The sequence below is a fragment of the Vulpes lagopus genome, chromosome 2, assembly GCF_018345385.1.
Source record: "Vulpes lagopus strain Blue_001 chromosome 2, ASM1834538v1, whole genome shotgun sequence".
NCBI lineage: Eukaryota > Metazoa > Chordata > Mammalia > Carnivora > Canidae > Vulpes > Vulpes lagopus.
This window is the reverse complement of record NC_054825.1, coordinates 91796906-91820833: the sequence shown is the minus strand read 5'-3', so window position 1 is coordinate 91820833 and position 23928 is coordinate 91796906. Positions and strand designations below refer to the sequence as shown.

At 37.2% G+C, this 23928-nt stretch overlaps 1 protein-coding gene across 8 annotated transcripts in view; it reads right to left on the bottom strand.

The window, feature by feature from the left end:
- Positions 1 to 23928, bottom strand: part of AIG1 (androgen induced 1) — a 241938-nt gene that overhangs the window by 184629 nt on the left and 33381 nt on the right. For all 8 annotated transcript variants that reach the window (XR_005985447.1, XM_041739541.1, XM_041739531.1 and 5 more), the window contains exon 2: positions 4358 to 4513. Coding sequence is in view for 7 of the 8 variants with exons in the window: in XM_041739541.1 (XP_041595475.1) it covers positions 4358 to 4513 (156 nt within the window). In the remaining variant the exon portion in view is untranslated. The remainder of the gene's footprint in view (positions 1 to 4357; positions 4514 to 23928) is intronic.

Below are 23928 nucleotides of genomic sequence, written 5' to 3'. Positions count from 1 at the left end.
TGCAAATGAATGGGACATATATACTTAAATTAATGGGAAAGTATGAGCGTTCTTTGTCACTTAAGGGGCTGCTTTGGATAGCAGTTGGAGACACATTTAAAATTTCTGAGAGAACCAATTTCATACTCATTGTTCTCATTTTTTTTTTTTTTTTGCTACTCTTCCTCTTTATCTTTTTTGTTTGTTTGTTTGGTTGGTTGAAAGTCTTAGCTGATTCTCTTAACTAGAAGGGTATCTGCTAACAAAAAAGTCAACAAATTCACAGGAGACAAAAGACATTCTTGGTTTGATTGCTCCTAATAAACTTCAGTGCTTCCAGACCACATAATGTCATAGAGTTATTTGTAATGCTTCTTTAAAAGGGTGACAGGGTTCAGAAATAAACTGCACATGTTAAGAAGAACCTCCCATGGGTTATCCCTGCAAAATGAGTTGCAAGGTTTTGGGAGTGGTGGTGGTTTCCGGCCATTAGCATTACTAATCAAGGCCAGCCTTGCATTTATGGGAATCTACACAAAGGATGATACATGCTATGTTCACTCAAGCAACCCTGCCTGATTTCTTCAAGGTTATGCTCAAACAAAACTTTACTCCAATTATCTTTGATTGGAATGCTTCATTATTTTTATATGTCCTAGGGATAGAGTCCATGAAGTAGATGCATTAGGTCCATGAGTCACAAAAATCATATTTCGTGCTTCATGCCCACATAAAGCAATTACTGTCAACTCTCAATTAACCTCGTTATCAGAGGAAGCATTAGCGGAGACAATACAAATCCTGGATAACCTACCCATGTCTTTCTTGCTGCCACAGTTGCAGCTGAGGTGAGAAAGAGAGAAAGAGAGAGAGATAATGGGAGCACCAGGCAAAGCGTGGGGCTAAGAGGTCTCTTCTGGAAAATTTGAGCAGAGGTGCCACTCTGCCCTTTTATCATGTCCCTTGCCTTTCTGCCCTGCGCCAGGAAGCAAAAATAACATTACTTTCCTTGCAAACTTCTGGCTGACAAACAAAAGGTAAGGAGCAAAGGAAGCCAGGAGAAAGTGTGTGTGTGTGGGGGGGAGTACCCTGCAATGCTGACAATCCCTGGCAGCCCGGAGGCCTCTGGGGACCACAGGCAGTTCTACACAGGGGCTGTGCACCTTGCTCCTTATCCTTAGGAAGCTTGAGCTATTTCCAAGGCTCTCAGGGCACAGGGCAAGTACTCAGGTGTTTTGTTCTTTTGGATTTTGACTGTGTCACCCAACATGGTCAAAGGTGTTTAATTACAAATGTCATAATTAATAATTTGCACACATGATAAGCATTCTTACACTAGAGGTGCCTACAGGTATAAGGACATGCCCATCAAATCAGGTGCTAGGCATTGATGCTCTTGCCATCCTTCAGATGAAATGAACCCACTGAGCCGGGCACTGTTATGCCACCTCTGGGAGCCTGGGAACCACAGGAGCACTGAAGATGCCACCTCTTCAAGTGATTCCTAGTGGCACTGCTCCAGGAAGGGTTTGCATTTTAACAAGGAAGCAAAACCGCAGTGATAAAACCACACTGAAATTCCAGATCCTAGTGAGGAACTGGTGGTAGGTATGGGAGAGACACAGGAGGGGTGGGGGAAAAACTCTGAAGTCACAGCATAGACAAGAGCACACTGGAAAGGAAAACTAGGAAATTACCTTGGGGAAAGAAAGATGAAAAATCATAAAATTATGTTTTAATGAAAAAAACAGTTTGAGTTAAAATGATTATAAAGAGACAAATTCATGTCCTTTGTAAATATGACTTTGCTACAAAATGAATGGGGTCTGGCTGGAAAGAAGTCATTTATCAGTTTTTTGCCTCCGAATGAATTTCTGTGTATTAGCTTGAGAAATCAGGAAAATAGATACAAAAAATCAAAAGACAGAGTTAGAAACAGTGGAGGGGTACCTGGGTGGCTCAGTGGTTGAGCATCTGTCTTTGGCTCAGAGCATGATCCCGGGGTTCTGGAATCAAGTCTCGCATCGGGCTCCCCACAGGGAGTCTGGTTCTCTCTCTGCCTATGTCTCTGCCTCTCTCTGTGTGTCTCTCATGAATAAATAAATAAAATCTTAAAAAAAAAAAGGAAATCGTGGAAAACACAAGATTTCTGGAGAATACTGGCCAGAATTCTTCCTAATCCCAAAGAGAAAGAGAGAGACAAAAATAATAATAATGATAATAATAATAATAATAATAAAGGAAGATTATGAAAAATGTAAATATTGACTATAAAATATCAGTAGGTAAGCCAAAAATAAAAGTCAAAGAAATAAGTGAAAGTGCTCATCTGATTGACTGATTCATTATTCTTTAAATTCTCTGGATGCTCATCAGCTAGGGCAGGTGCATACATATGCAATGAAATGTGATGTTATGACTTCTCGGTTAAAAAGGAGGGGTGAAATTAAAGGTGTAATCACTTCTCATCCCCTTTTCAAAACACAGAGAGAACAACAATAGTGAAACAGAGAAAAGTATCAAATGTAATCAAACAAGCAAGCAAACAAAAAGTCCCCCATCCTTTTTACACATCATGAAGCATACATGGACCCAATTCAGGAAGGACAGTGAAAACTGACAAATATCTCAAGTCTCAAGCAGGTGCAAAAAGTTTCTGGCCAAAGTAATGTCAAAAACGTCTAACGGGCATATGCCATGTGCTTTTGATGAGAGTGGCAAGAGGCACAATTTAAGCCCTAGAGACACAGTTTTGACACTGTGTAACAGAGGGAGAGGCAGAGCTAAGAAAAAAATGTGTTAATATTGTATTCCTATTTACTTTTGTATTGTGTTACTGTATCCCTTCTTGCCAAAGAAGACTTCCAGAGGCAATGACATGCCTATAGAAATTCCAAGGGGATAAACCAGTAAAAATAAACAATACACAGACTTGGATTTTCTAGATAATTCTTTCATACACAGAGTATAAATCTTTATACTTTATGCCAGTGGAAATTTTCCCTTAGATGATTATTCTTATAGAAAGTATCTGAATTTTATATGTCAAGTCCAAAGAAGGAAATACTACATAATACAGAAAGCATCTAATTCTGTTAGGTTAAGCAACTGAATTTGAGAGATTTGCTAGATGGTTTCAATCTAAGCACTCATTTAGGTTTTCAAAGGAAAAAGACAAGGGGGTGAGCAGAGGAGTGTGACCAGATTATAAGAATTTCCTTGCTTTGCTCTCAAGAGTGAAGGACTACTTCATCTAAGAAAATACAATTCAGCACATAGAAAAAGCAATTCAGTGATAGTCTGGGTGTTCACTAATTGGTCTTAGAACAAGTGTCTTCTGTAAGCTATAGATTTGGCAAATAATAAGAGCCACTGGAAGGATTTAAAAAAACAACTTTCCAACTCTGTCTACCATGGAACTTTCATTTCGTACATATGCTAGACCACATCACCTGGGCTTCGTTTTTCCTGTACGTCGGTTGACAAAGGAAAGGTCTGAATTTGAATTAGGTAACACACTCTTCCTTGTCTTCACAGTTTGAGATTTACAGTTCTCTCTCTTTTCCTGGCTATGCACAAGTTAAAATCTATAGGATCTCATGGCTCCCTGGCCCTTTAAAGGAACACAGTGTATGTATGGACAATGATGATTAATGGGCTCATGAAGGAAGTCAAAAAATGGACTTTTTCTAACTATTTTCTAACTGAAAATAATGAAAATCAATGAAGCCAGAGCAGACCCAAGCACTTAAGTGATATTAGGCAATGGTACAGTTGGGCGAGCAAAGCAGTATAAGCTAATACTGACCTCCTCTCCCAAGCTCAAAAAATTCAAGAATGGTCATAGACCCAAGGACCATACATTTCAAGTTTGGATTGCCAAAGGAACGGTTATGGGTTAAACTGTGTCTCCCTAAAATTCATATGTTGAAGTCCTAACCCCCCAATATGTAGGAATGTGACTGTAATTGGAGGTAGGGCCTTTAGAGAAGCAATGGAGGTTAAATGAGGTCATGGAGGGGCCCTGATCTGATATGACTGATGTCCTGATAGGAAGAGGAGATAAGGTCATGGACACATGTGTGAGGAGGGCATGTGAGGACACAGGAGGAGGAGGCCATTTATGAGCCCAGTGGAGAGGCCTCAGAAGAAATCAACCTTGTGGATGCCCTGCTCTTAAGATTTCTAGTCTTCAGAACTGTGAGGAAAAAAAAAATGTTGGTTGTTGAAGCCTCCAAGTCTGCAGTGCTTTGTGATGGTAACCCTAGCAAGCTAATTCAGAAATCTGCTATATAATCAGCCCTTCTTTTTCTTTTACAAGCCTGAAAGAAGACCCAAGTTTTCTTTTGTGGTTAGATGCATTCTACGTCATACTCACAACCCCAACAGGAAAGGCCAGTACAGCTAACATCCAGTCCCGGAGTGAGATGAGCTTCTTGAGCTGCCTTTCTTGTTCTTGGTTCCCACTTCCTCTAGTCAGGAGACTGGAAAGATCAGTCAGCACACAAATGCCGAAAAAGACAGCCTGGATGACCTGGAGGGAGACAAGAGCTGGTGTTATGAAGACCAAAGATCTAAAGAGGCCCGAGCTGTAGGACAGCCAACCAGCAACAACTCTGTAACACGATACATGATAAGAGAAGATCGGAAGCGTACTTAAAGAGCTGGCCTACAAATGTAAAAGACTTTACAAACGACTTTCTTTACAAAAGGCTATCATGATATTTAGGATGAGATATTTACAAAAGGCTATCATGATATTTAGGATGAGAAAATTCATCCTAAAAACACTGCTTCCCTTTTGGCTCATTTCAGTTCAAATGTGAAATAAGCACACACATACATGTCTAAAGAGGCCCAACAGAAAGTAGTATCAAATATCATAAGGATATGTCCATTATTTTGAAAACATCTTATCTGCGATCTAGTTATACTGACCAGTGGGGTTTAGCGAACATCTAAGAAGCACAAAGAAAAGAATCAGGGTAGCCTGAATATTAAACAAGACACTTTTGTCTGAATGTGAAGAAACCTTCCTATGCTTTAATCTCCTAGATTTAGAAATTTTCTCACCAAAGGAAGTGTTTGGAAGTGTTTCTCACCAAAGGAAGTCCTTGAGCCATAGAGAAATGAACTGAATGCAATAATTAGAGCTGTACAGAGTGATTTTCTGTTGTCAAACCTAAATGATAAGACCTCCTTCTCAGGTTTTCTGTTTCTATGAAATAAAATCTTCCCAAAGTAATATAAACAGAGATACCTGCACCATATTCCCCAAAATGCTTCCAGTTGTACATTCCCAAATCAATTACAAATTGAATTATTTACTTCAGCTACATGTAACTTGGACTATCACAGTGGGGAGGACACTAAAACACTGTAATTCCGTAATATGTGAAATTCCCAAAGTGGGTGGAAAAGTATTGATGATCCAGAGCTGTGAGTAGAGGCAGGAAGCATACTGTCACATGATATTTCAAATTATGGAAAGGGCAGAAAATAGAGTCCCTGGGCTCAAAGCGACGTCCATTTAGCACCAAGAATAGATTCAGGGTAATTTTTCTGGCTTCTATCTGAAATAATTTACTGATGGTATATTTGTAAAAGATACAATTTTACTCATTACCTCTTTAGAAAACAAAAAGTTTTGTGCAAAATTCCATGTTGGCAGTGGAAAGAATCTGTGATTGAATGGATGAGTTCCTCACTGCGGCACAGAACAAAGGGAAGAAGGACCCTCAAAATTCCCTGGTTCCATCCTTTAGCATAACATGACACACTCAGATTTTTCATCATTCTGTTCAAATTCTTATCTAAGCCATTTTGAAAATTCTGAATAAAGGAGATTCTATTGCTGGCCTTAGTCAAATAAACAAAAATCCTGCAATATTTTACAATCACTGGGCTCTTCCCAGCCTACCAAATACCGCCATTATTAGCCAATCTTAGCTAGAGTATAATGTTATATTCCTTCTCATAACTTAGCCTGTCTTTTAGCTTCAATGACTTAAAGTTTATTGTTATTCTTTCTACAACCAGAAAAACCAGAATGGGAGACGGTGAATCTGCCATAACTCAGCATGGCTCAACTGAAGAGTTGGCAAGAATCATGTTGTGATGACCAGAAATAATTTCAATGACTCAGGGAATAATTTCACAGTTAGGAAAACTTTCCATACCATATCTTATCACTTTAGATGTTTGACCTTTATGTTAAACATAAAGAAATTGGAGTGGCCAGGCTGGGGAATAATAATCTCCATGCCAATTTGGCCAGTGAGCATAATAAAAGATGTCATACCTGATCAATTACCAGGGAAATGCAAATGTAGACCACAATGAGATAGCATTTTTCACTCATATAATTATTTGTAATTTAATTCTAATAATACCACTGGTTATAAGTATGTTCTGCATACTTATAATATGGGAATGCAAATTTGGATGACCCCTTTGAAGAATAGTTGGCAATATCTAGTGATATAAAGATGCATAGACTCTATTATCTAATGACTTCATTACAGAGGGTATTTCCTTACTGAAACTCTCATACATGTGTTCTTGTCACACGCATACAAAAGTTAATCTCTGCATTCATTCCTTCAAAAAAGTCAGCCTATATGTCTCAATTATTGACTGGATAAATAAACAGAGCTATATTCATAGAGTGGAATTCCAAGTACATATCAATTTTTCATTCTTACAACAAAACATTAAACAAAAAAAGGGGGGGAAGTTACAGTTTGATAGTATTAAAATAAATCTCAAAAAAATTAATAGCACTCAGTTCAGGTACCTCTATCAGGAGTATAAGACTTGCGGTACCTTGGTGGCTTAGTTGGTTAAGCATCAGACTTTGGCTCAGGTCATGATCCCAAGATCCTGGGATCAAGCCCTACTTTGGGCTCCCTGCTCAGCGGGTAGCCTGCTTCTCTCTCTTCCCTCCACCCCTCCCCCTGCTTGTGCACACAAACTCTCTTTCTCATGAATAAAGAAACTATTTAAAAATAAAAAGGGAGAATAAGACTAGAGGAAGACACAGGGGCCTCAACTGTACTAATAATACTTTATTTCTTAAAATGATTATGTATATAGAAGCCTGTTGTATTATTTTCTATGTACTTCATTATTATGAAATATTTCCAAATAACTTAAAAGTAAAAGGCAAAAAAAGAGTGGTTTTCATACTTTGGGGATGTTGTTGGCTAGTCTCTTTCACTTGCTTTCCGTCTTAACTCAGTTTTCTCTATTTTATAGATGGACTAGTAATAGGATTTAGTGAGCTCCAAATTAAGTGAATTATAAAATTTCATGATCAAGTATCTACCACCAGAGTTGCCTTCCCACCATAAACAACTAGACATTTGAACTAAATATATAAATCAGGTTTTTCATATATTGAACTTTTTCCTCTGCAATAAGTCAAAGAAATCTTTTTTTATTAAATGGCTCACCTGATGAAGTCAGGCCCACCTTAAATAATTCTCTATTTGCCACATAAATTAATATAATTACAGAATTGGTTGTATTCACAGGATCTTCCAAAACCCCATGGAAGGAGATTATACAATGGTGAGTATTACTGAAAGCCATTTTATTATTATTCTACCTACCACAAACTGTGGGTTAAACAATTTTCAGAGCTCACTCAGAATGAAGAGTTATTCAAATTCTGACCAGAGAGACCTTATTGACTACAAGCATTCAATAGTCTCAGACCTAAGAAGTTTATTACCTAAATAGTGATGCTAAAGTAGCCTTGAAATAAAAGCTACTTTATATCCATCCCAAAAATTCTTAAGAGCAAGGATCAAAATATACATATATATCAAATTAATCTACAAGTAACCCAAATACTTGCAAAAACATAATTCTACAATTTCTAAAGAAATATACCAAAATCCAGACATTCAACGATATCCAACATTATAAAATTCAATATATAATAAATTACTAGACTTTCCAAAAAGGTAAAAAAAAAAAAAATCCTTAACCAAAAGGAAACCAATTAAATAAAAACAGACATTGAAATGACAGAAGTATTGGAATTAAGAGATAGGAACATAAATCACTAAATTAAATAAGTTCAAGAAGTTAAATGAAAATAATTAATGGGGGAAAAAAGACATTTAAAAGAACCAAATGGAACACTGAAAAATTAAAGATGCTTCCTGAAACTTAAAAGTCACTGCGTGAAATAATAGCGCATTAGATGTTGCAGAAGAAATATTTTAAAATTTGAACATATAGAAATACAAATTATCCAAAATGGATCAGAAAGAAAGAGATTTTAAAAATCAACAGAATTTCAGTGAACTGTGAGAAAATGTCAAGCAGTCTAATCTGTGTATATTGAAGCTCTAACGAAGCAGGAAAGGGGGCATGTAGAAAAAGTATTAGAAGAAATAACAGCTGAAGTTATTCCAAAACTTCATGACATTTTCATGTAAACTATAAACCTACAGATCTAAGAAACTAAACAAATGGAGTATACTCAAAGTCACATCAAGGCACAGTACGATCAAATGCTGAAAATCTGTGATAAAGAAGAACTCTTAAAAGCCACTGGAGGAGGGGCTCCTGGGTGGCTCAGCTGGTTCAGGGTCTGACTCTTGATTTCAGCTCAGGTCATGGTGTCAAGGTCCTGGGGTCAGGCTTCACTTTCCGCAGGGAGTCTGCTTGATGATTCTCTCCCTTCCCCCACTCATGCATGCACACATTCTCTCTCTCCCTCTTTTCTTTAAAAAAGCTTCTGGAGGAAAAAGACATATCACATACACAAAAATAAAGAAGAAATTTCACAGACTTTTCATGTAAAGCAACACAAGCCAGAAAACAATGGAATAACACCTTTCCAATAAGGGGGAAAATTTCTCAAAGGTGGAAGACTTTTTCAGACTAACAGAAGCTGAAAGAATTCACTGTCAATAGATTTTTCACTACAGGATATGTCAAAGGAAAGGAAAATATGATACCAGATAATAACTTTCAGTCTATAGCAAGCAATGATAATTGCTAAAAATTAGTAAATATGTGGATAAAATATAAAAGATCTATCTTTTGTTTTTTAAAGATAGTTGATGCAAAAATATGAGAAAATATAGTAAGGATTTAAACATATTTGGAAATAAAATTATGACAACAGCACAAAGAAAGAAATGGAAGGCACAGGTTGTTGAGTTTTTAATTTTATATAAAGTAGCATAATGTTATTTGGCAGCAGATAGTGATAAGTTAAAGATGTATACCGTAAACCCTAGAGGAACCACTGAGAAAATAAAATGATCTTCAGCATTAGTTGTATGTGCTACATAACAAATTACCACAAATTTAGCAGCTTAAAACACCATGAATTTATTTTTCACAGTTCTGTAGATCAGAAGTCCAAGTGGGTTAGTCTGGTTTCTATGCCTTCAAAATCAAGATATTGGTCAAGCAGGGTTCTTACCTGGAGACTCAAGGAAAGGAGCTTCCAAGCTCATTCTGGCGGTTAGTAGAATTCAGTCCCTTTTGGGTATAAGACTGAGGTTCATACTTCTTTATTATGTGTGGGCCAGTCATTCTCAGCTACTTGGCTCTGCTCTCTACCCCGTGTACCTGTTCCCACCCCTCAATCCTCAAATCCAGCAACAGAATATCAGATTCCTCTGGTGCTTCAGATCCCTCTGACTTTTTCTTCTGCCATCAGTCTGAAAAAGCTTTCTACCTGTAAGGACTCATGTGATAAGATCAAGCCCACAAGGGTAATGTCCTAATGTGAACTGTGCTATGTATCATAATACAATCAGAGAAATTATATTTCATTAATTGACAGGTTCTTAGGGTTAAAGTAGGGCATCATTGGGGGCCAATTTAGAAATTTTGTCTATTTCAGCTAAAAAGCCAATACTGGAAATAAAATGGAATACTAACAGTACATTAGGGTAATGCAAAAGAAGTCAGAAATTGGGAAAAAGAACAAAGACTAGACAAGACAGAAAAAAAAAAACAGTAAGATCTCAGACCTTAACCCAATAATGCCTCTAATTACATTAAATACAGATGGTTTAAACTCTCCCAGTTAATATCATAGATTGACAGACTGCATTTAAAACACAAACAAAAAGCACTTTAAGTAAATAGATATGGATTTGTTGAAAGTAAATGGATGTAAATACCAATTGTAAGAAAGCTGGAATAGCCATACTAATATAAAAAGGAGGTTTCAAGATAAAGGATGTTATCAAAAATAAAAAGAAACATTTCATAATGACAAAAGGGTAATTCATTAAGAAAACATGATGATCTTAAAAAGTAAAAACTAATTTAATATGGGACTAAATTATTCAATAAATGATAATAATTTAATAATAAATAATTCATTGATTCTTGGGAAACAGGTGCTCTTACGAAGATTTAAAAGGAAAGGAAAGGAGAAACCTTAAAAATGCAAAAAAAATAAATAAGAGAAGCAGAATCTCATATTCTAGAAGAGAAAAAGAAAAGTAATTCGGCAAATACAAATGTAACAGTTCTAAATAACAGTTTGCCAAACTCGTAAGATTAATGGCATTATGATGTCTTTTTTTTAGACTTTATTTATTCATGAGAGACACAGACAGAAAGGCAAAGATATAGGCAAAGAGATATACAGCACTTGATCCCAGAACCCTGGATCACAACCTGAGCCAAAGGCAGATGCTCAACCACCAGGTGCCCCAGTATTATGAAGTCTTATACCCTTCTACAGTTGCTCCATCTTCTTATCCAGTGGTGTCATCTAACATAGCAGTCCCTTCACTATTACTTGGTACCTACCCTGTCACTGTCTGTAGACCTCTCCACTGGCTCTCCCCAGCTTGTGACCACAGTACGGCTCCCATCTCACCTGAACTGCTATAGAAGACTCCTCCAATCAGTGTGTGGAGGTCAGGGAAAGGAGGTACCACAAAATGAATTTCTCCTCATTTCCAAACATCAGGAGACAGAGCGAAAATTGTTGGGTTTTGTTAGTTGTTTTGTTTTGTTAGTTGTTTTGTTTTGTTTTGTTTTAATTCACATTGGCTGATTTTCAAAAGACAATCTCTAAAAATTTTAGAACAGTCCACCATTCTCTACAGAGAAGTACAGACTGACTTTCGGTTATATTGTTCATTTAAGCAGTCAGCCAATACTGTTTAGCTAACACTTTAGATTCTGCTACTTTATTAGAATTTGATTTGAGCTAACATCCAACAAATCATGTTAGAAACATTTTACTCTATTGCCTAATATGTAGCATGTTGTCCACTGCAACTTAAAATTCATTAAATTAACTTAAGAATGTGAAAGTCATATGGAGATGCACAAGTGAATCTTAAGTAGGATTACCTTGAAGCATTATTTGGTTCCAGCCATTCTGCAGAGCTGGCATTTCCAAACCATCAACTCAGCATGACACATACATACACCATCTGGCTTTGAGTTCTTAGCAGGCTGGCTGCTCTTATTATTTTGTATCATATGTAGAAATGAAGTGGTCAAATGTACCATATCTCTCCAAGAAATATAAATGGGAATTTATCAAAATGAAAAAAAAAATCCCAGAATATTTTGAACTCACTCTAATATTTGTTCCTCTAGAATGTTCTCTACTGTTGAGTAATTCCTTCTGCATTTTCTCTCCACCCCCTCAACTCTGTCAGGAAATAATATTTACTGAGTCATTTTAGGTTTAGGATTCAATTCCACAAGTATGGAAATGTACCCAAATTTCATTCATACTCATATTTTCTTACCCATGAGTGGTTTTCATTAAATTAATATTATTTTCCTTTTTTCTCTAGAATGCACTAAACTATTAAATTCTGTTTCTAGCATAGGGCAAATTTGTTAGACTTCTACCATTTATTCCTAAAAATATATGATATGGTTTATCCAGAATAGGTTTTATTTTATTTCATTAGATCATCTTCCATGTCCCCAATCATATGTAATTACACCAAAGCTTTAGTCTGTATATTGGGGTATGTCATTACTATAATTAGTTGCTAATTTACATTTCCATCTAACAGACTAATCTCAAGCAAGAACAAAGAATGCACCGAAGTAGGAAATACAGCATTTTAAGTAAGAAATACAAATCATTGTTTTTATGAATTTTTAAAGACCACAGTATGGCTATCTTGACCACTGGGAGTAAGACTTCCGATGACTTATATGTATCGTGTACCATTTATTTATTATACTGGATTTTGTAAGATTATCAGAAGAATTCCATAATATTTGAACATTTTGCTAATTTTAAAGTTAACTGAGACATGGTAGACAGAAGAAACAAGAAGACGGAACTCTAAGGGGTAGCAATGGATACTGGAGTGATGTGGATCACGGGCTGAAAAAAAACTGGAAAGAACAGATGGAAAGAAGGCAGTAAGATTTATAGGTGTCATAAACAAGGTCCTGGAGGAGGCCCTTGTATGAGGATAAGAGCATTAATTAAAAGGAGATTTAGATAAAGAATAAAGCAATTCATGGCAATATCTGTGTTCAATGAAGAGTGAATTTGACTGAAGGAGTGAACATGTGGAAAGGATATAAGGGCCATAAAATAGCAGTACTATAACACACAATCTTCAAGGGATTCCCCCTGTATTCCACAAGTATCATACTTTTTAAAAGCACGTAATTCCTTCCCCTTGTTATTAAGATCAAGAGCAAATGCCAGAAGTATTTCAGCACCATGAGACAGTGACTCAGTATGAAGTCAAATGAGTGAATTCTGCAAGGATCTCCTTTGCATTTGTTTCCAGTGCCTTCCTTGCCTAAGACATCTGAGTATCTGTAGCAATTCTCCGACAGCCCTGGAAGTCCATCAACTACAGGGAGATCATAGACGGTTACATTTTTGAATGCTCCTTTGTAGAGAAATCAATGCATTTAAAACTACCACAGCCTCTCTTATCCACTGAGACCCTCCCCAACAGATGCACTGGCTGGTGAATTTTCCTCTAAGGCACTGAACAATCCAACATGGTTCTCTCACTAGAGACTGTAACTGTTTTGCTAAATCTGCCATTTAAGTGATGTGCTGTAAGCCCACGGTTTTTCAAGAAATCTTCACCGCAAACATTTTTGAGGAGATGGACTCACTGTATCATCAAGCCAGTGGTTTTCAGAATGTGATTTAGAATCCTTGCCCATGTACACAGACATTTAGCTCATGCTGCTCTATCTCATTACTGAAAATCGATGAAGTAAGCCATAAGTCACCACTGGCAAGCAGTCCATTCAGACAGACAGAAAGAAAAATAAGTTTTTCAGTTAGAAATAACGCGCTTCGATAAGCAGCTTTTGGAAAGAAAAGCCTGTCAACAAAATTCATTACAATATCACGTAATTGCTTTCAATATATAAGGAGCAAGGAGAATAGTCATCTAAAGAAGGCATCTGGATATGCTCCACAAAGGAATGGGTGCAATCATACCATGTTCCAGCAACAATACTTTAATGTTCTATTAAAAGTATAGCAGGGACCTTTCCAGGGACTCCACTCAAATCTGCAAATAAAGGCAGAAATTTCCCCTCAGGTGTTCTCACTGTGCTTCACTGATACCATGAGCTACTGAAAACTTGTGTTGGCTTAAAGATTTTTTAAACTATTAGTATTAGCATGAATCCCTTTTGAACACTGAATTAAACACACCATTGATTTATTTAACTAATATTTATTGATCGCTATGTATGAAGTCAAATGAGTGAATTCTGCAAGGATCTCCTTTGCATTTGTTTCCAGTGCCTTCCTTGCCTAAGACATCTGAGTATCTGTAGCAATTCCCCGACAGCCCTGGAAGTCCGTCAACTACAGGGAGACCATAGCACTTAGTGAACTAGTAATGTAGAAACACAGACTATGAAATGATTGTGCGTTGAGCTACAATTTCGAATGTGCTTAGAAGTGTCTAACCTCTAATTTGGTGGACTCCACATCTGTTAAACACATTATATCTAGATTTAAGCATGATAATAGTGATAACCAATTATTAAAAAAAATGTGTCTTAACCCTGTCCTGGAGTGCATTACATTTTCTAATATTGTAAAATGTTATCCCACTATCTTCTTACTCATTTCAGCAGAAGATGATTTAAGTGCCAACCTAATCATTAAAGAGCTAGATAAATCTGAAGACTACATTTAAAAAGGACCTTGATCTGAATTAAGAGAAAATCAGATATTGATTAGATGATATAAAATCAGATAATCATACATAACCTGTGCAAAATCTATATATAATGACATATATATTAAAAACATATACATATATACATGTGAAATTGTGTTAATAAAACCTATTAGGAAGACACAGCCCCTGTTCTTAGAAGTTTCTATTTTCAATATTTAATAATCTATTGATTTTGCTCTAACATTGAGTCTACAAAAAAGGCTACGTCTCTACAATTGTAATTAACTACTTGGCAGGGAACTAACTGAATGGTTAACATAGTTATGAAGACACTTTACTGTTTCTAGATACTGATTTCTGCCTTCAGAAACAGATCTTCCAGACAAAAGTTTCTGGATGGCTTTGAGAGATCTCACTCCCTATCAGCCAGTATTTGCTCATATTGGACATTGTTTTACCATATTCACTAGTTTAATATATCCTTTTCAAGTTTACTTACAGAGCCTAAAGAGTAGAAGATGAATCATTCATTTCTATTGTCCACTAGTTCATGTAAGACTCCACAATACTTATTACCTCAAGATTGGTAATATTAATTAAATCCCAGAGCCCTTACAGTTTAAGAGAGTATGAAACTAGTGCTCCAATAGTCCTCCCACCATCCAACTTAAGTAACAATGAAAATGTCAGAGATGCCTGGGTGGCTCAGCAGTTGAGGGTCTGCCTTCAGCTCAGGGTGTGATCGTGGAGTCCTGGGATCAAGTCCCGCATCAGGCTCCCTGCATGGAGCCTGCTTCTCCCTCTGCCTGTGTCTCTGCCTCTCTCTCTCTCTCTCTCTCTCCCTCTCTCTGTGTGTGTGTGTGTGTCTCTCATGAATAAATAAATAAAATCTTAAAAAAAAATGAAAATGTCAGACAAAATTGAAGGTCCCTAAGACATTTTATAATTTCATTAATGACACAGAAAAGTCTGATAGTACCAAGTATGGGAGATGATATGGAACAAATTAGTGGGAGTATAGCTTGGTTTAATCACTTTGAAAAACAGTTGTATTACCTAGTGAAACTGAGGATTCATTTACCTATGAATGGTTTTATGTATGTCTCCTGGAACCTAGAGTATAAAACTTGGAATGAGATCGGAGATTATAGCTTTCATCCTTCAGTCTACTGTTAAAAAAAAAAAAAAAGTGGTACCATTATTTATTACAGTAAACAAAGAAATACATACAATTCTCACTTAGGTAACAATAAATATAGATATTATTTTTTAAATGAAGTTATTACTTTTAAGTTTCTCTTAAGAAACAAGCTTTTCTTATAAGTTTAAAAGTAATCTAATGATTGTAAGTTTGAATCATAACTAAAGTGCAATATGATTTTCTAGTTCTTTAAGGACTTGGTGACATTGAGAACACTGGAACTGTAAGTTTATGTTAGGTTTCAGAATTGAAGTCATTATTTTTTTAAAAAAGGCAGAAGTTTAATATAAAGAACATCTGAGCTATCATAGGAGAGTAACTGCAAGATGTAACGAGAACTCTAAACGCTTCTCTGTGGCTCACAGAGACCATCTAAGGAAAGAAGTACTTAGAAAAGGTCCTCCTCCCCAAGGATGGGCTTTAGAAACCTCACATTAGAAGGTATGCTTAGAGCCTCTTAGATGGTGGTAAAGTTCTCTGGGTTGCCTGAGCAAGATCTGGTCCATAGTCAGTGGGCAAGGAGGAAGTAGCCTTTCCAGGTGCAGATAAGCCTTAGCTCATGTGCAGGAGCACACAAGGAGCTGCACAACCACGGCAGGCAGGAGACCAAGGGCATGGGGTGCCCTCCTTGGGAAGCCCACAGGAAGGTCACCAAGAGTCTGCATGACCCTGCCTGTGGCTGGGGAGAAGCAATATTAGACATCCTCTTATCCATGTGGCTGATCACTGGGGCAGACAGAACCAGTAAACAAAACTCCATCCTCCTGCAATGTCCTTTCAGCACCCCTCATTTACCATCACTGTGAAGTAGAAATGCTTAAAAAGCCCAGTCCATTATGGAAGAGTAGATATTACAGGGTGAATCTGGAGCTGAGAAATAATACATACTTATTTAATTCACCATGACTTCATTGATATTTAATAGCACTGAGGGCACTGTTTCATTTGTTCTAATGAAACGTGGAAGAATAAGGGACAGACATTTGCTTTGAATTATTCAGCATGGCAACATGAGTCCTACCTCCTGACTTTGGGCCATTTAATTATTTTATGTCATCTTCTATAGAGAGAAAATCAGGGAAACCAGTGGAGATAATACCTTAACATTTTAAATATGGTAGAGCATTCAAAGTAGCCTATTTTGCTACTAATTTGTGATACTTGTGTGATACTTGTGATTTTGGTTGAAGTGAATAGCCAAAATGAAATTTTACAAAGATGCTGAAATTTAACCAATCATTATATTGAGCTTTCTGTTCACTTCAGAATTGTAATGACAAAAAAAAGAAAAAAAATAGAAAACAACCCAAATGTGCACCAATGCAACCATTGATAAATAAATAGAAGTATTAAAAGAATAATGCACAGAAGTGGAAACTAATTTACTTGGAGTTACCTGTATCAATGTAAGTGAATCATTCAGGCACAATGTTCAACAACAAAAGTAAGCTGGAGAAGACAGAAAAGCTATATAATTTAAATAAAGACCTAAAATAACTGAATAAAAATCCACAGTATTAGCCCAGGTAAAACTACAAGGAGAAGACAGAAGACAGTGATAAATGACGGTACCCAGAGCTGAGTTAGACCTCCATCTCCCCTTCCCAGTACACAGCTCAGGTCACCTTTTATCTTGTTTTTTTGTTTTTTATTTTTTTTGTTTTTTATTTTTTTACCTCCTGATTCAAGTATAATGACATCATCAATAGCATTGCTGTTTTATAAATATCTAACTTTCTTGTAGGCCAATGAGGGGAGGGTTTGGCTTTAATTCAATATTGCAACCCTTAAGATTGGCACATGTGGGGTGTACTATTAATACCTATTTGCCAAATACAGAATTAATAATAGTGGCAAAGACAGTCTAATGAGGTGGCAAGGAGCCTGACCCCGGACTGGTGGGAGCTTGGCATGAAAGTGCTGAGGGCCCTGTAAGGAAGGGGCTTGGCAGAGCTATATATTTCCACTGGCCTGCATTGCCGAGTTATCTGTTAGCAGTTGTGCTTGGCACCCTTGTTAGAGTGTGCATCCAAATGGGACCTAATGGGTTTGAGGGTTCAGAAGGCAAGCCCAGCAAGGCACTAGGGCAGTGAGGGTATCAGGAGATGAGTATGAAAGGTCAATCATAGGGTTTTTACTGGTTAGAGAAAAACAAGAAGTCAAGGGAGAAAAAGGGAGTCTTGTGCTGAGTGGGTGAAGTCACATGTCTGATGGGAGTGAACAAACTGAGAGCTGGGATATTGTGGTCAGAGAAGGAGTTAGAGTTACAGGTGTTCTAGGTGACAACAAGATCCAAGGGTGGATGAGATAAAAATCAGCAGAACTGAGTATGAAATGTATTATGAGAAGTGAATTTCATGTACTATTTATGTTATTGTAAATTGGGGGCAATAAAAACAAGTTAAAAGAAACTGGAGTCAATATACAAAGAAATATTGATCCTAAAAATATCAGAGATATTTTAGAAATCCATCAATGAAGTATATTGATATAAAATACATTTATAAAACAATGAATAGTAACTTAGTGACTTGCAACAATAGAAATATAAACTATGGCATTTTTCCTTTCAATTATATTAAAGTAATGCATCTTCTTTTGACCTTAATCACATTTCTGTTCTCATAAACAAAGTGTGTGTTTAAATGCTAATAGAGGGAAATGTCAGTAGCAAAAACTACGTGGACAGAACAATATATGAAATGGATGAGTATATATCAATTTGATATATCAGATTGGTTTATACCCCACAAAGGGATAAAGCTAGTCTCAGCACTTTTGTTATGGATGAAATAAAGCAGGAAAATCCAAAGTCCTCTGGAGAAGTTCCAGCAGGTATTAATAAAAATATACATTTCTTCTAAAAACAGTCTTCATCCAGAAACTTCTAAGAGAAGCTAATTCAATACTACACATCAAGAAGTCAAATAAAATTTAAAAAGTATAAATTCAGGAAGAAATAACACATAGTGCTTTAAGAACTCAGAACACAGAAAATACATATTTTATGTTGCTTCATAAGGTACACTGATTTTGAAAACAAGTGATAATCTCACTAGAATAACAAAAATAATAGCTCTTTGTTAGACACTGGAAAGTATAAATTTGTGCTAAATTTTAAGGTTGGCTAGGAAAAACAACTTTATGGAAAACTATCTTGTTCCAGGCATAGTACATTTAGTAAAAACAAAGCTGTTTATAAATTTCTAAGTAATTCTAAGATTTTTCTGAGAATATTTTTTACTGGACTTAGAACATTAAGCATAATATTACTTGAAATGATTACCACGAGGTTTTACCAGCAGAAAATCAAATGCTTACGTATGGTTCATGAGAGTTAACACTTGTACAGTGAAGGTTTCTACCACTTGACAGTGATAAAGTCTTGGTTGCTAACCACAGGGAAATTGGTCCTAACAAGTGGTTTTCACAGCTTCTCCAAATAGCTAACAATGACTGTTTATGGGAATTTTGCCTGTGGGTAAGGAAGGAAGGAAGGAAGAGAGAGGTGTGGAAGGAGAGGGAGAAAGGAAGGGGGAGGAATAAGGCACATCTTTGGGAGAAAAGCTTTAGGTAACATTTTCTTAGTCTGTTTGGGCTGGTATAGGAAATACCATACACCAGGTGGATTGTAAACTACAAAAATTTATTTCTCACAGTTCTGGACGCTGGGGAGTCCAAGATCAAGGTACTGGCAAGAACCCCACTCCTGGGTGGTCATCTTTTCACTGGTACACCCCACCTCTCGCTGGAACCTTTCATGAAGGTGTTCATCTCATTCATGAGGGCTCCATCCTCTTGACTTAATCATCTCCCACAGGCCTTGCCTGCTGATACCATCACCCTGGGAGTCAGGATTCAACACATGAATTGGCAGGTGGGGGGTGGACGGTGGTGGAAGGACAGGACACAAACATTCAGTCTGTAGCAAATATAAAGTTGTAAATTGATCAGACACTCTGAAAAATCTATATACGGCATTCTTAATATAACATGAGATGTTCAATTTAGTCAATAAATCTTTTTTTTTAAGATTTTATTTATTTATTCATGAGAGACACAGAGAGAGAAAGGGACAGAGATACAGGCAGAGGGAGAAGCAGGCTCCATGCAGGGAACCCGATGTGGGACTCGATCCCTGGACTCCAGGATCATGCTCTGGGCTGAAGGCAGGCGTTAAACCGCTGAGCCACCTGGGATGCCCCAGTCAATAACTCTCTTGATCAGAATGCAGTAGCTAAAGGTTAATGTTTCAAACTGGTAAATAAATGCTAGTTAATATGATAGACAAATAAGAGCTCCTCTACCCATCTTTTCTATCATAATGGACATGGGACACAAGAGTTGAATTGAAAATATTATCTAAAGGTGTTCAACAAATTATGTCAAATTTACAGACTGTCCATTAGGAAGCTTCTATACAGTATATAGAACATCTGCCTCAGTTGCTTTTTTAAAAAATCTATTGTTGATTTTTGAGTCCAGGACAGAATATTTAGTCAACATTACAAACCCAATTTTTCTTTTCTGACTTCAAGATATCCTGAACGAAATCTCCCCAAGTGCAGAATCAGAAAAATCTCTTTTTTAGTGGCATTGTTTTCCTATGTTATGCTGTGATTGTGCTCAGCACACCAATCAGTGCACTGAATAGGGCTTAGAGATCAGGATAGATGTCTCTATCTAAGGCTCTTTAGCCAGTCAGAAGCCCCAAATCCCAAACAATGGATAAAGGGAGGGATACAGCACTTAGATAACTAAACCCAAAGTATTCATGAGCCACACTGCAAACAAAGAACTGTTCTCTTCATCTTTAAGTGATGGCTCCATACTCTGGTGAGCCCACCCTGCCTCTTGGGAGTACAGGAAGCACTAGGGCTTCAGTTCCATTTCCTATTGCAATCAGAACCAGCTGCCTGTGCGCTTTTGGACGAGTGTTTGTTACCCACCACTTGGAAGTGGATTTTACTCAACTCACCCAAATATTGCCCCATGGATGGATATCTCTTGAGAAGTTGACATCCTATGAAAATTATTATATACTTTCAAATTGCTTCACCTTTAATAATCTCTAATTTAAAGATCTATATTACAAGATTTATGATGTGTTTGATATTTAAATTAAGCACATATGGGCAAAAGCTAGGATCCTTCAGTAACCACAGTGCTTCCCGACATGCTCTTAGAAATTTGTTGGTAAGTGACAATGACAAAGTCCTATAAAAATTCTTCCTCTGGGACACTCTCCAGAAGCTCTGTATAGGACTGGCTTTGGTTAATGATTTTTATTTAGGTCTCTCAAATTCTACTTTGTTGTAAAACTCTTCATAGGATCTTACAATTCAGTTACTTATTAACACAATCAATCATAAGGCAACATAAATGGGGCAGCCCGGGTGGCTCAGTGGCTTAGCGCTGCCTTCAGCCCAGGGCATGATCCTAGAGACATGGGATCAAGTCCCATGCCAGGCTCCCTGCATGGAGCCTGCTTCTCCCTCTGCCTGTGTCTCTGCCTCTCTCTCTGTGTGTGTCTCTCATGAATAAATAAATAAAATCTTTAAAAAAAAAAAAAGAAAAAAGGCAACATAAATGGTAAGTTTCAGGGTTATGCTACTAAATTTCCTTTTTTATTCATTTTTATTTTTATCATGGCAATAATACTTAACATGCTATCTACCTTCTGAACAGATTTTTTTTAAGTGTACCATAAAGTATTGTTAACTATAGGCATAATGTTGTACAACAGGTCTCGAGAATTTATTCATCTTGCATAACTGAAACTTTACACGCATTGATTAACAACTCCTCATTTTCTTCTCCTTGGCCCCTGGCAACTACTGTTCTACTATCTGCATCTATGAGTGTATTTTAGATACCTCATAGAAGTGAATCAAGTAGTATTTGTCCTTCTGTGACTGGCTCTTTCATGTAGCATAATGTCCTCATCATGCTAAACTAACTTCTGTCAATTGAGTGAATAAAACTGACAAATGGAAAAGCTTTCTACACGTACAAGGTGACAAAAGCTGATAGGAACTATTTCCTGGAAGCAAACCCGGCCCATCTCTTAAATCTAACAGGTATGCCTTAATGTTCAAGCCATCCTGTAAATAATGTACACATCCATTTTAGTAATATTTTAATCTTTGTGGACCTAAAACCCTTTTGTACTTAATCAATATTTTTACATAGCAAGTTTAGAGGCTGAGGTCACTATTTCTGCTTGAACGTTATCATGAAGCTTTCTTTGTTTGTTTGATTATTTATTTATTCATGAGACACACACACACGCACACACACGGGGGGAGAGAGAGAGAGAGAGAGAGAGAGAGAGAGAGGCAGAGACACAGGCAGAGGGAGATGCAGGCTCCATGCAGGGAGCCCGACGTGGGGCTCGATCCTGGGTCTCCAGGATCATGCCCTGGGCTGAAGGCAGCACTAAACCACTGAGCCACCTGGGCTGCCCTATTATGAAGCTTTCTGCACAGGGATGCATATGACCAGTTCCAGGGGTGCCCAAACATCCTTGTGCATGAATCAATTCCTAATAGAAAATCTTTAAATCTTTCAGGTCATGCAGATATCAGGGCATCATTTAGTAAAAAGTTAGGTTTTGGGCAATGACCATAGTGAACAGGGTAAGGGCTATACATGAAAAATACCCCAATCAAATCTGGCACTAAAAAACCATGATACACTACATCTTTTCAAAAGTGTATAGTGATTGCTTCATGACCACCTATATGGTAGTTTATGACACTTAATGGGCTTTAATATAGATTTTCTGCAAGTTGGCTTTTTCTTCTTTCCCAGTGAATACTCTTCCATCTCTTTACTTTTATCTCCTTAACTTCTCAACCTCCAAACTCTGGTGTACTCTCCAGGGCTCAGTCAGTGGACCTCTTCTCTTTTTCAGCTGTGGAGTTCTGATCTAGTGTCTGATAATGACTCCCACATTTACATCTCTAGCTGTGACCTCTCCTTTGAATGCCAACTGTCTCTTTGACATCTATAGTTGAATGTGGAATAGGCAACTCAAACTTAACAAGTCCAAAAATGAACTCCTTGTGTTCCAGCAAGAAGTCTGTTACTTTGTCTCAATCTATGGCAACTCAGATTTTATAGTTACAGGGGCCTCAAGCCCTGTGAATGAAATTCATTAGCAAATCCTGTTGGCTTTATCCTGTTGACACTGTGCACCACTTCTGCTACTATCTCATGCATGGTCTGTGTTACCACCCACTCTCACTTGGTTTGCTGGAAAAGCCTCCTATCTGACCACCCTGTTTTCTGGTCTTCTCCCCTCTATTCTATACAGCAGGCAGAATGAGGCCGTTACAGTCAGATCGTATCACTTGTTCAAACCCTTTCGAAGGCTTCCTATATCAGGTCCAGTAAAAGTCAAAGTCCTTAACAACATGTCTCATAAAGCCCTTCCCTCTCTCCGGCTACCTCCCCTCACCCACTCACTCTACTCCAGCTCACTCAGAATACAGGGGCCAGCCTTGCTCGAAGTCATTCAACAAGGATGTTTTGAAGCCTAAATGTCAGGTCTTTTGACTAAAAGCCCATATGCTTTGTACCAATGTATGCCAATTAACCCGCATATAGCATTCCTACCATCTTCGAGGCAGGGCCTGGTTTTCAAATTACTTACTTTCAACCCCAAATACCTAATAGCACATGAAGAGTACAAAAAATGTTCATTACATATAGAGAAAAGAACTTCATCCAGAAAAAAATGATAATCACTTCCTGCCTAGATTGTGAGCCTATCCAGGGCAAAGTAATATTTTATTCATTCGTGGCTCACCAATGATATAGGTTTGGTGCCTGGTACAAGGCAGTAGCCAAATGTATGTTTCATCAAGGAACAGAACTATATCAAGTTAACCTGAATCAAGATAATAAAAATGTTGACAGTACAGCCAAGATACCTAATGGAAACTCTGCTACTGTATAAATCTATGGATGCCATAAACTGAGGAAGGTGAAGGCTTGTTCTTCAACAAAAATTACACTCTTGATCAATAACACTGTGGTCAACCCCAGGTGCTTGCCACACGCCAGGACCTCTGCTTGATGCTTTTCATGCACAATCTTACTTAACTGCCACAAAAGTCCTTTAAGACTTTTTTATCACCATTTTACAAAATTTGAGTGTACTCTGAGAGGTAGGATGACTTCAAGCTTATATATATTCCTTTATTAGTCAGTATAGGAATCAGGCCTCTTGACTTCAACATGATGCTCTTCATCACACAAATGCTTCTTTAAGCATGAAAAATAATAAATGTCATAATATATTTGTCTTGCCTCCTACAGTATAAATGAATGCAAATATTCTGGCTCTGAAACTTACAGCCTTCTCTGACATTTCTTCACATTCTTCTGTATTTACTTAATTCTTACTTAAACACTGTTATACAAGTAGGCACTTCCAAATGGGTAGAATCTTTTAGGGATGTAATTTGGACATATGAATCTAAGGTCTTTAAAATACTTTTAGAAATGCATCATACTTAGTCACAAAGACTTATGGATAAGAATGTTTAATTCAGTGGAGTTTATACCATCAACAATCTGGAAGTTGCTAAACTGACCAAA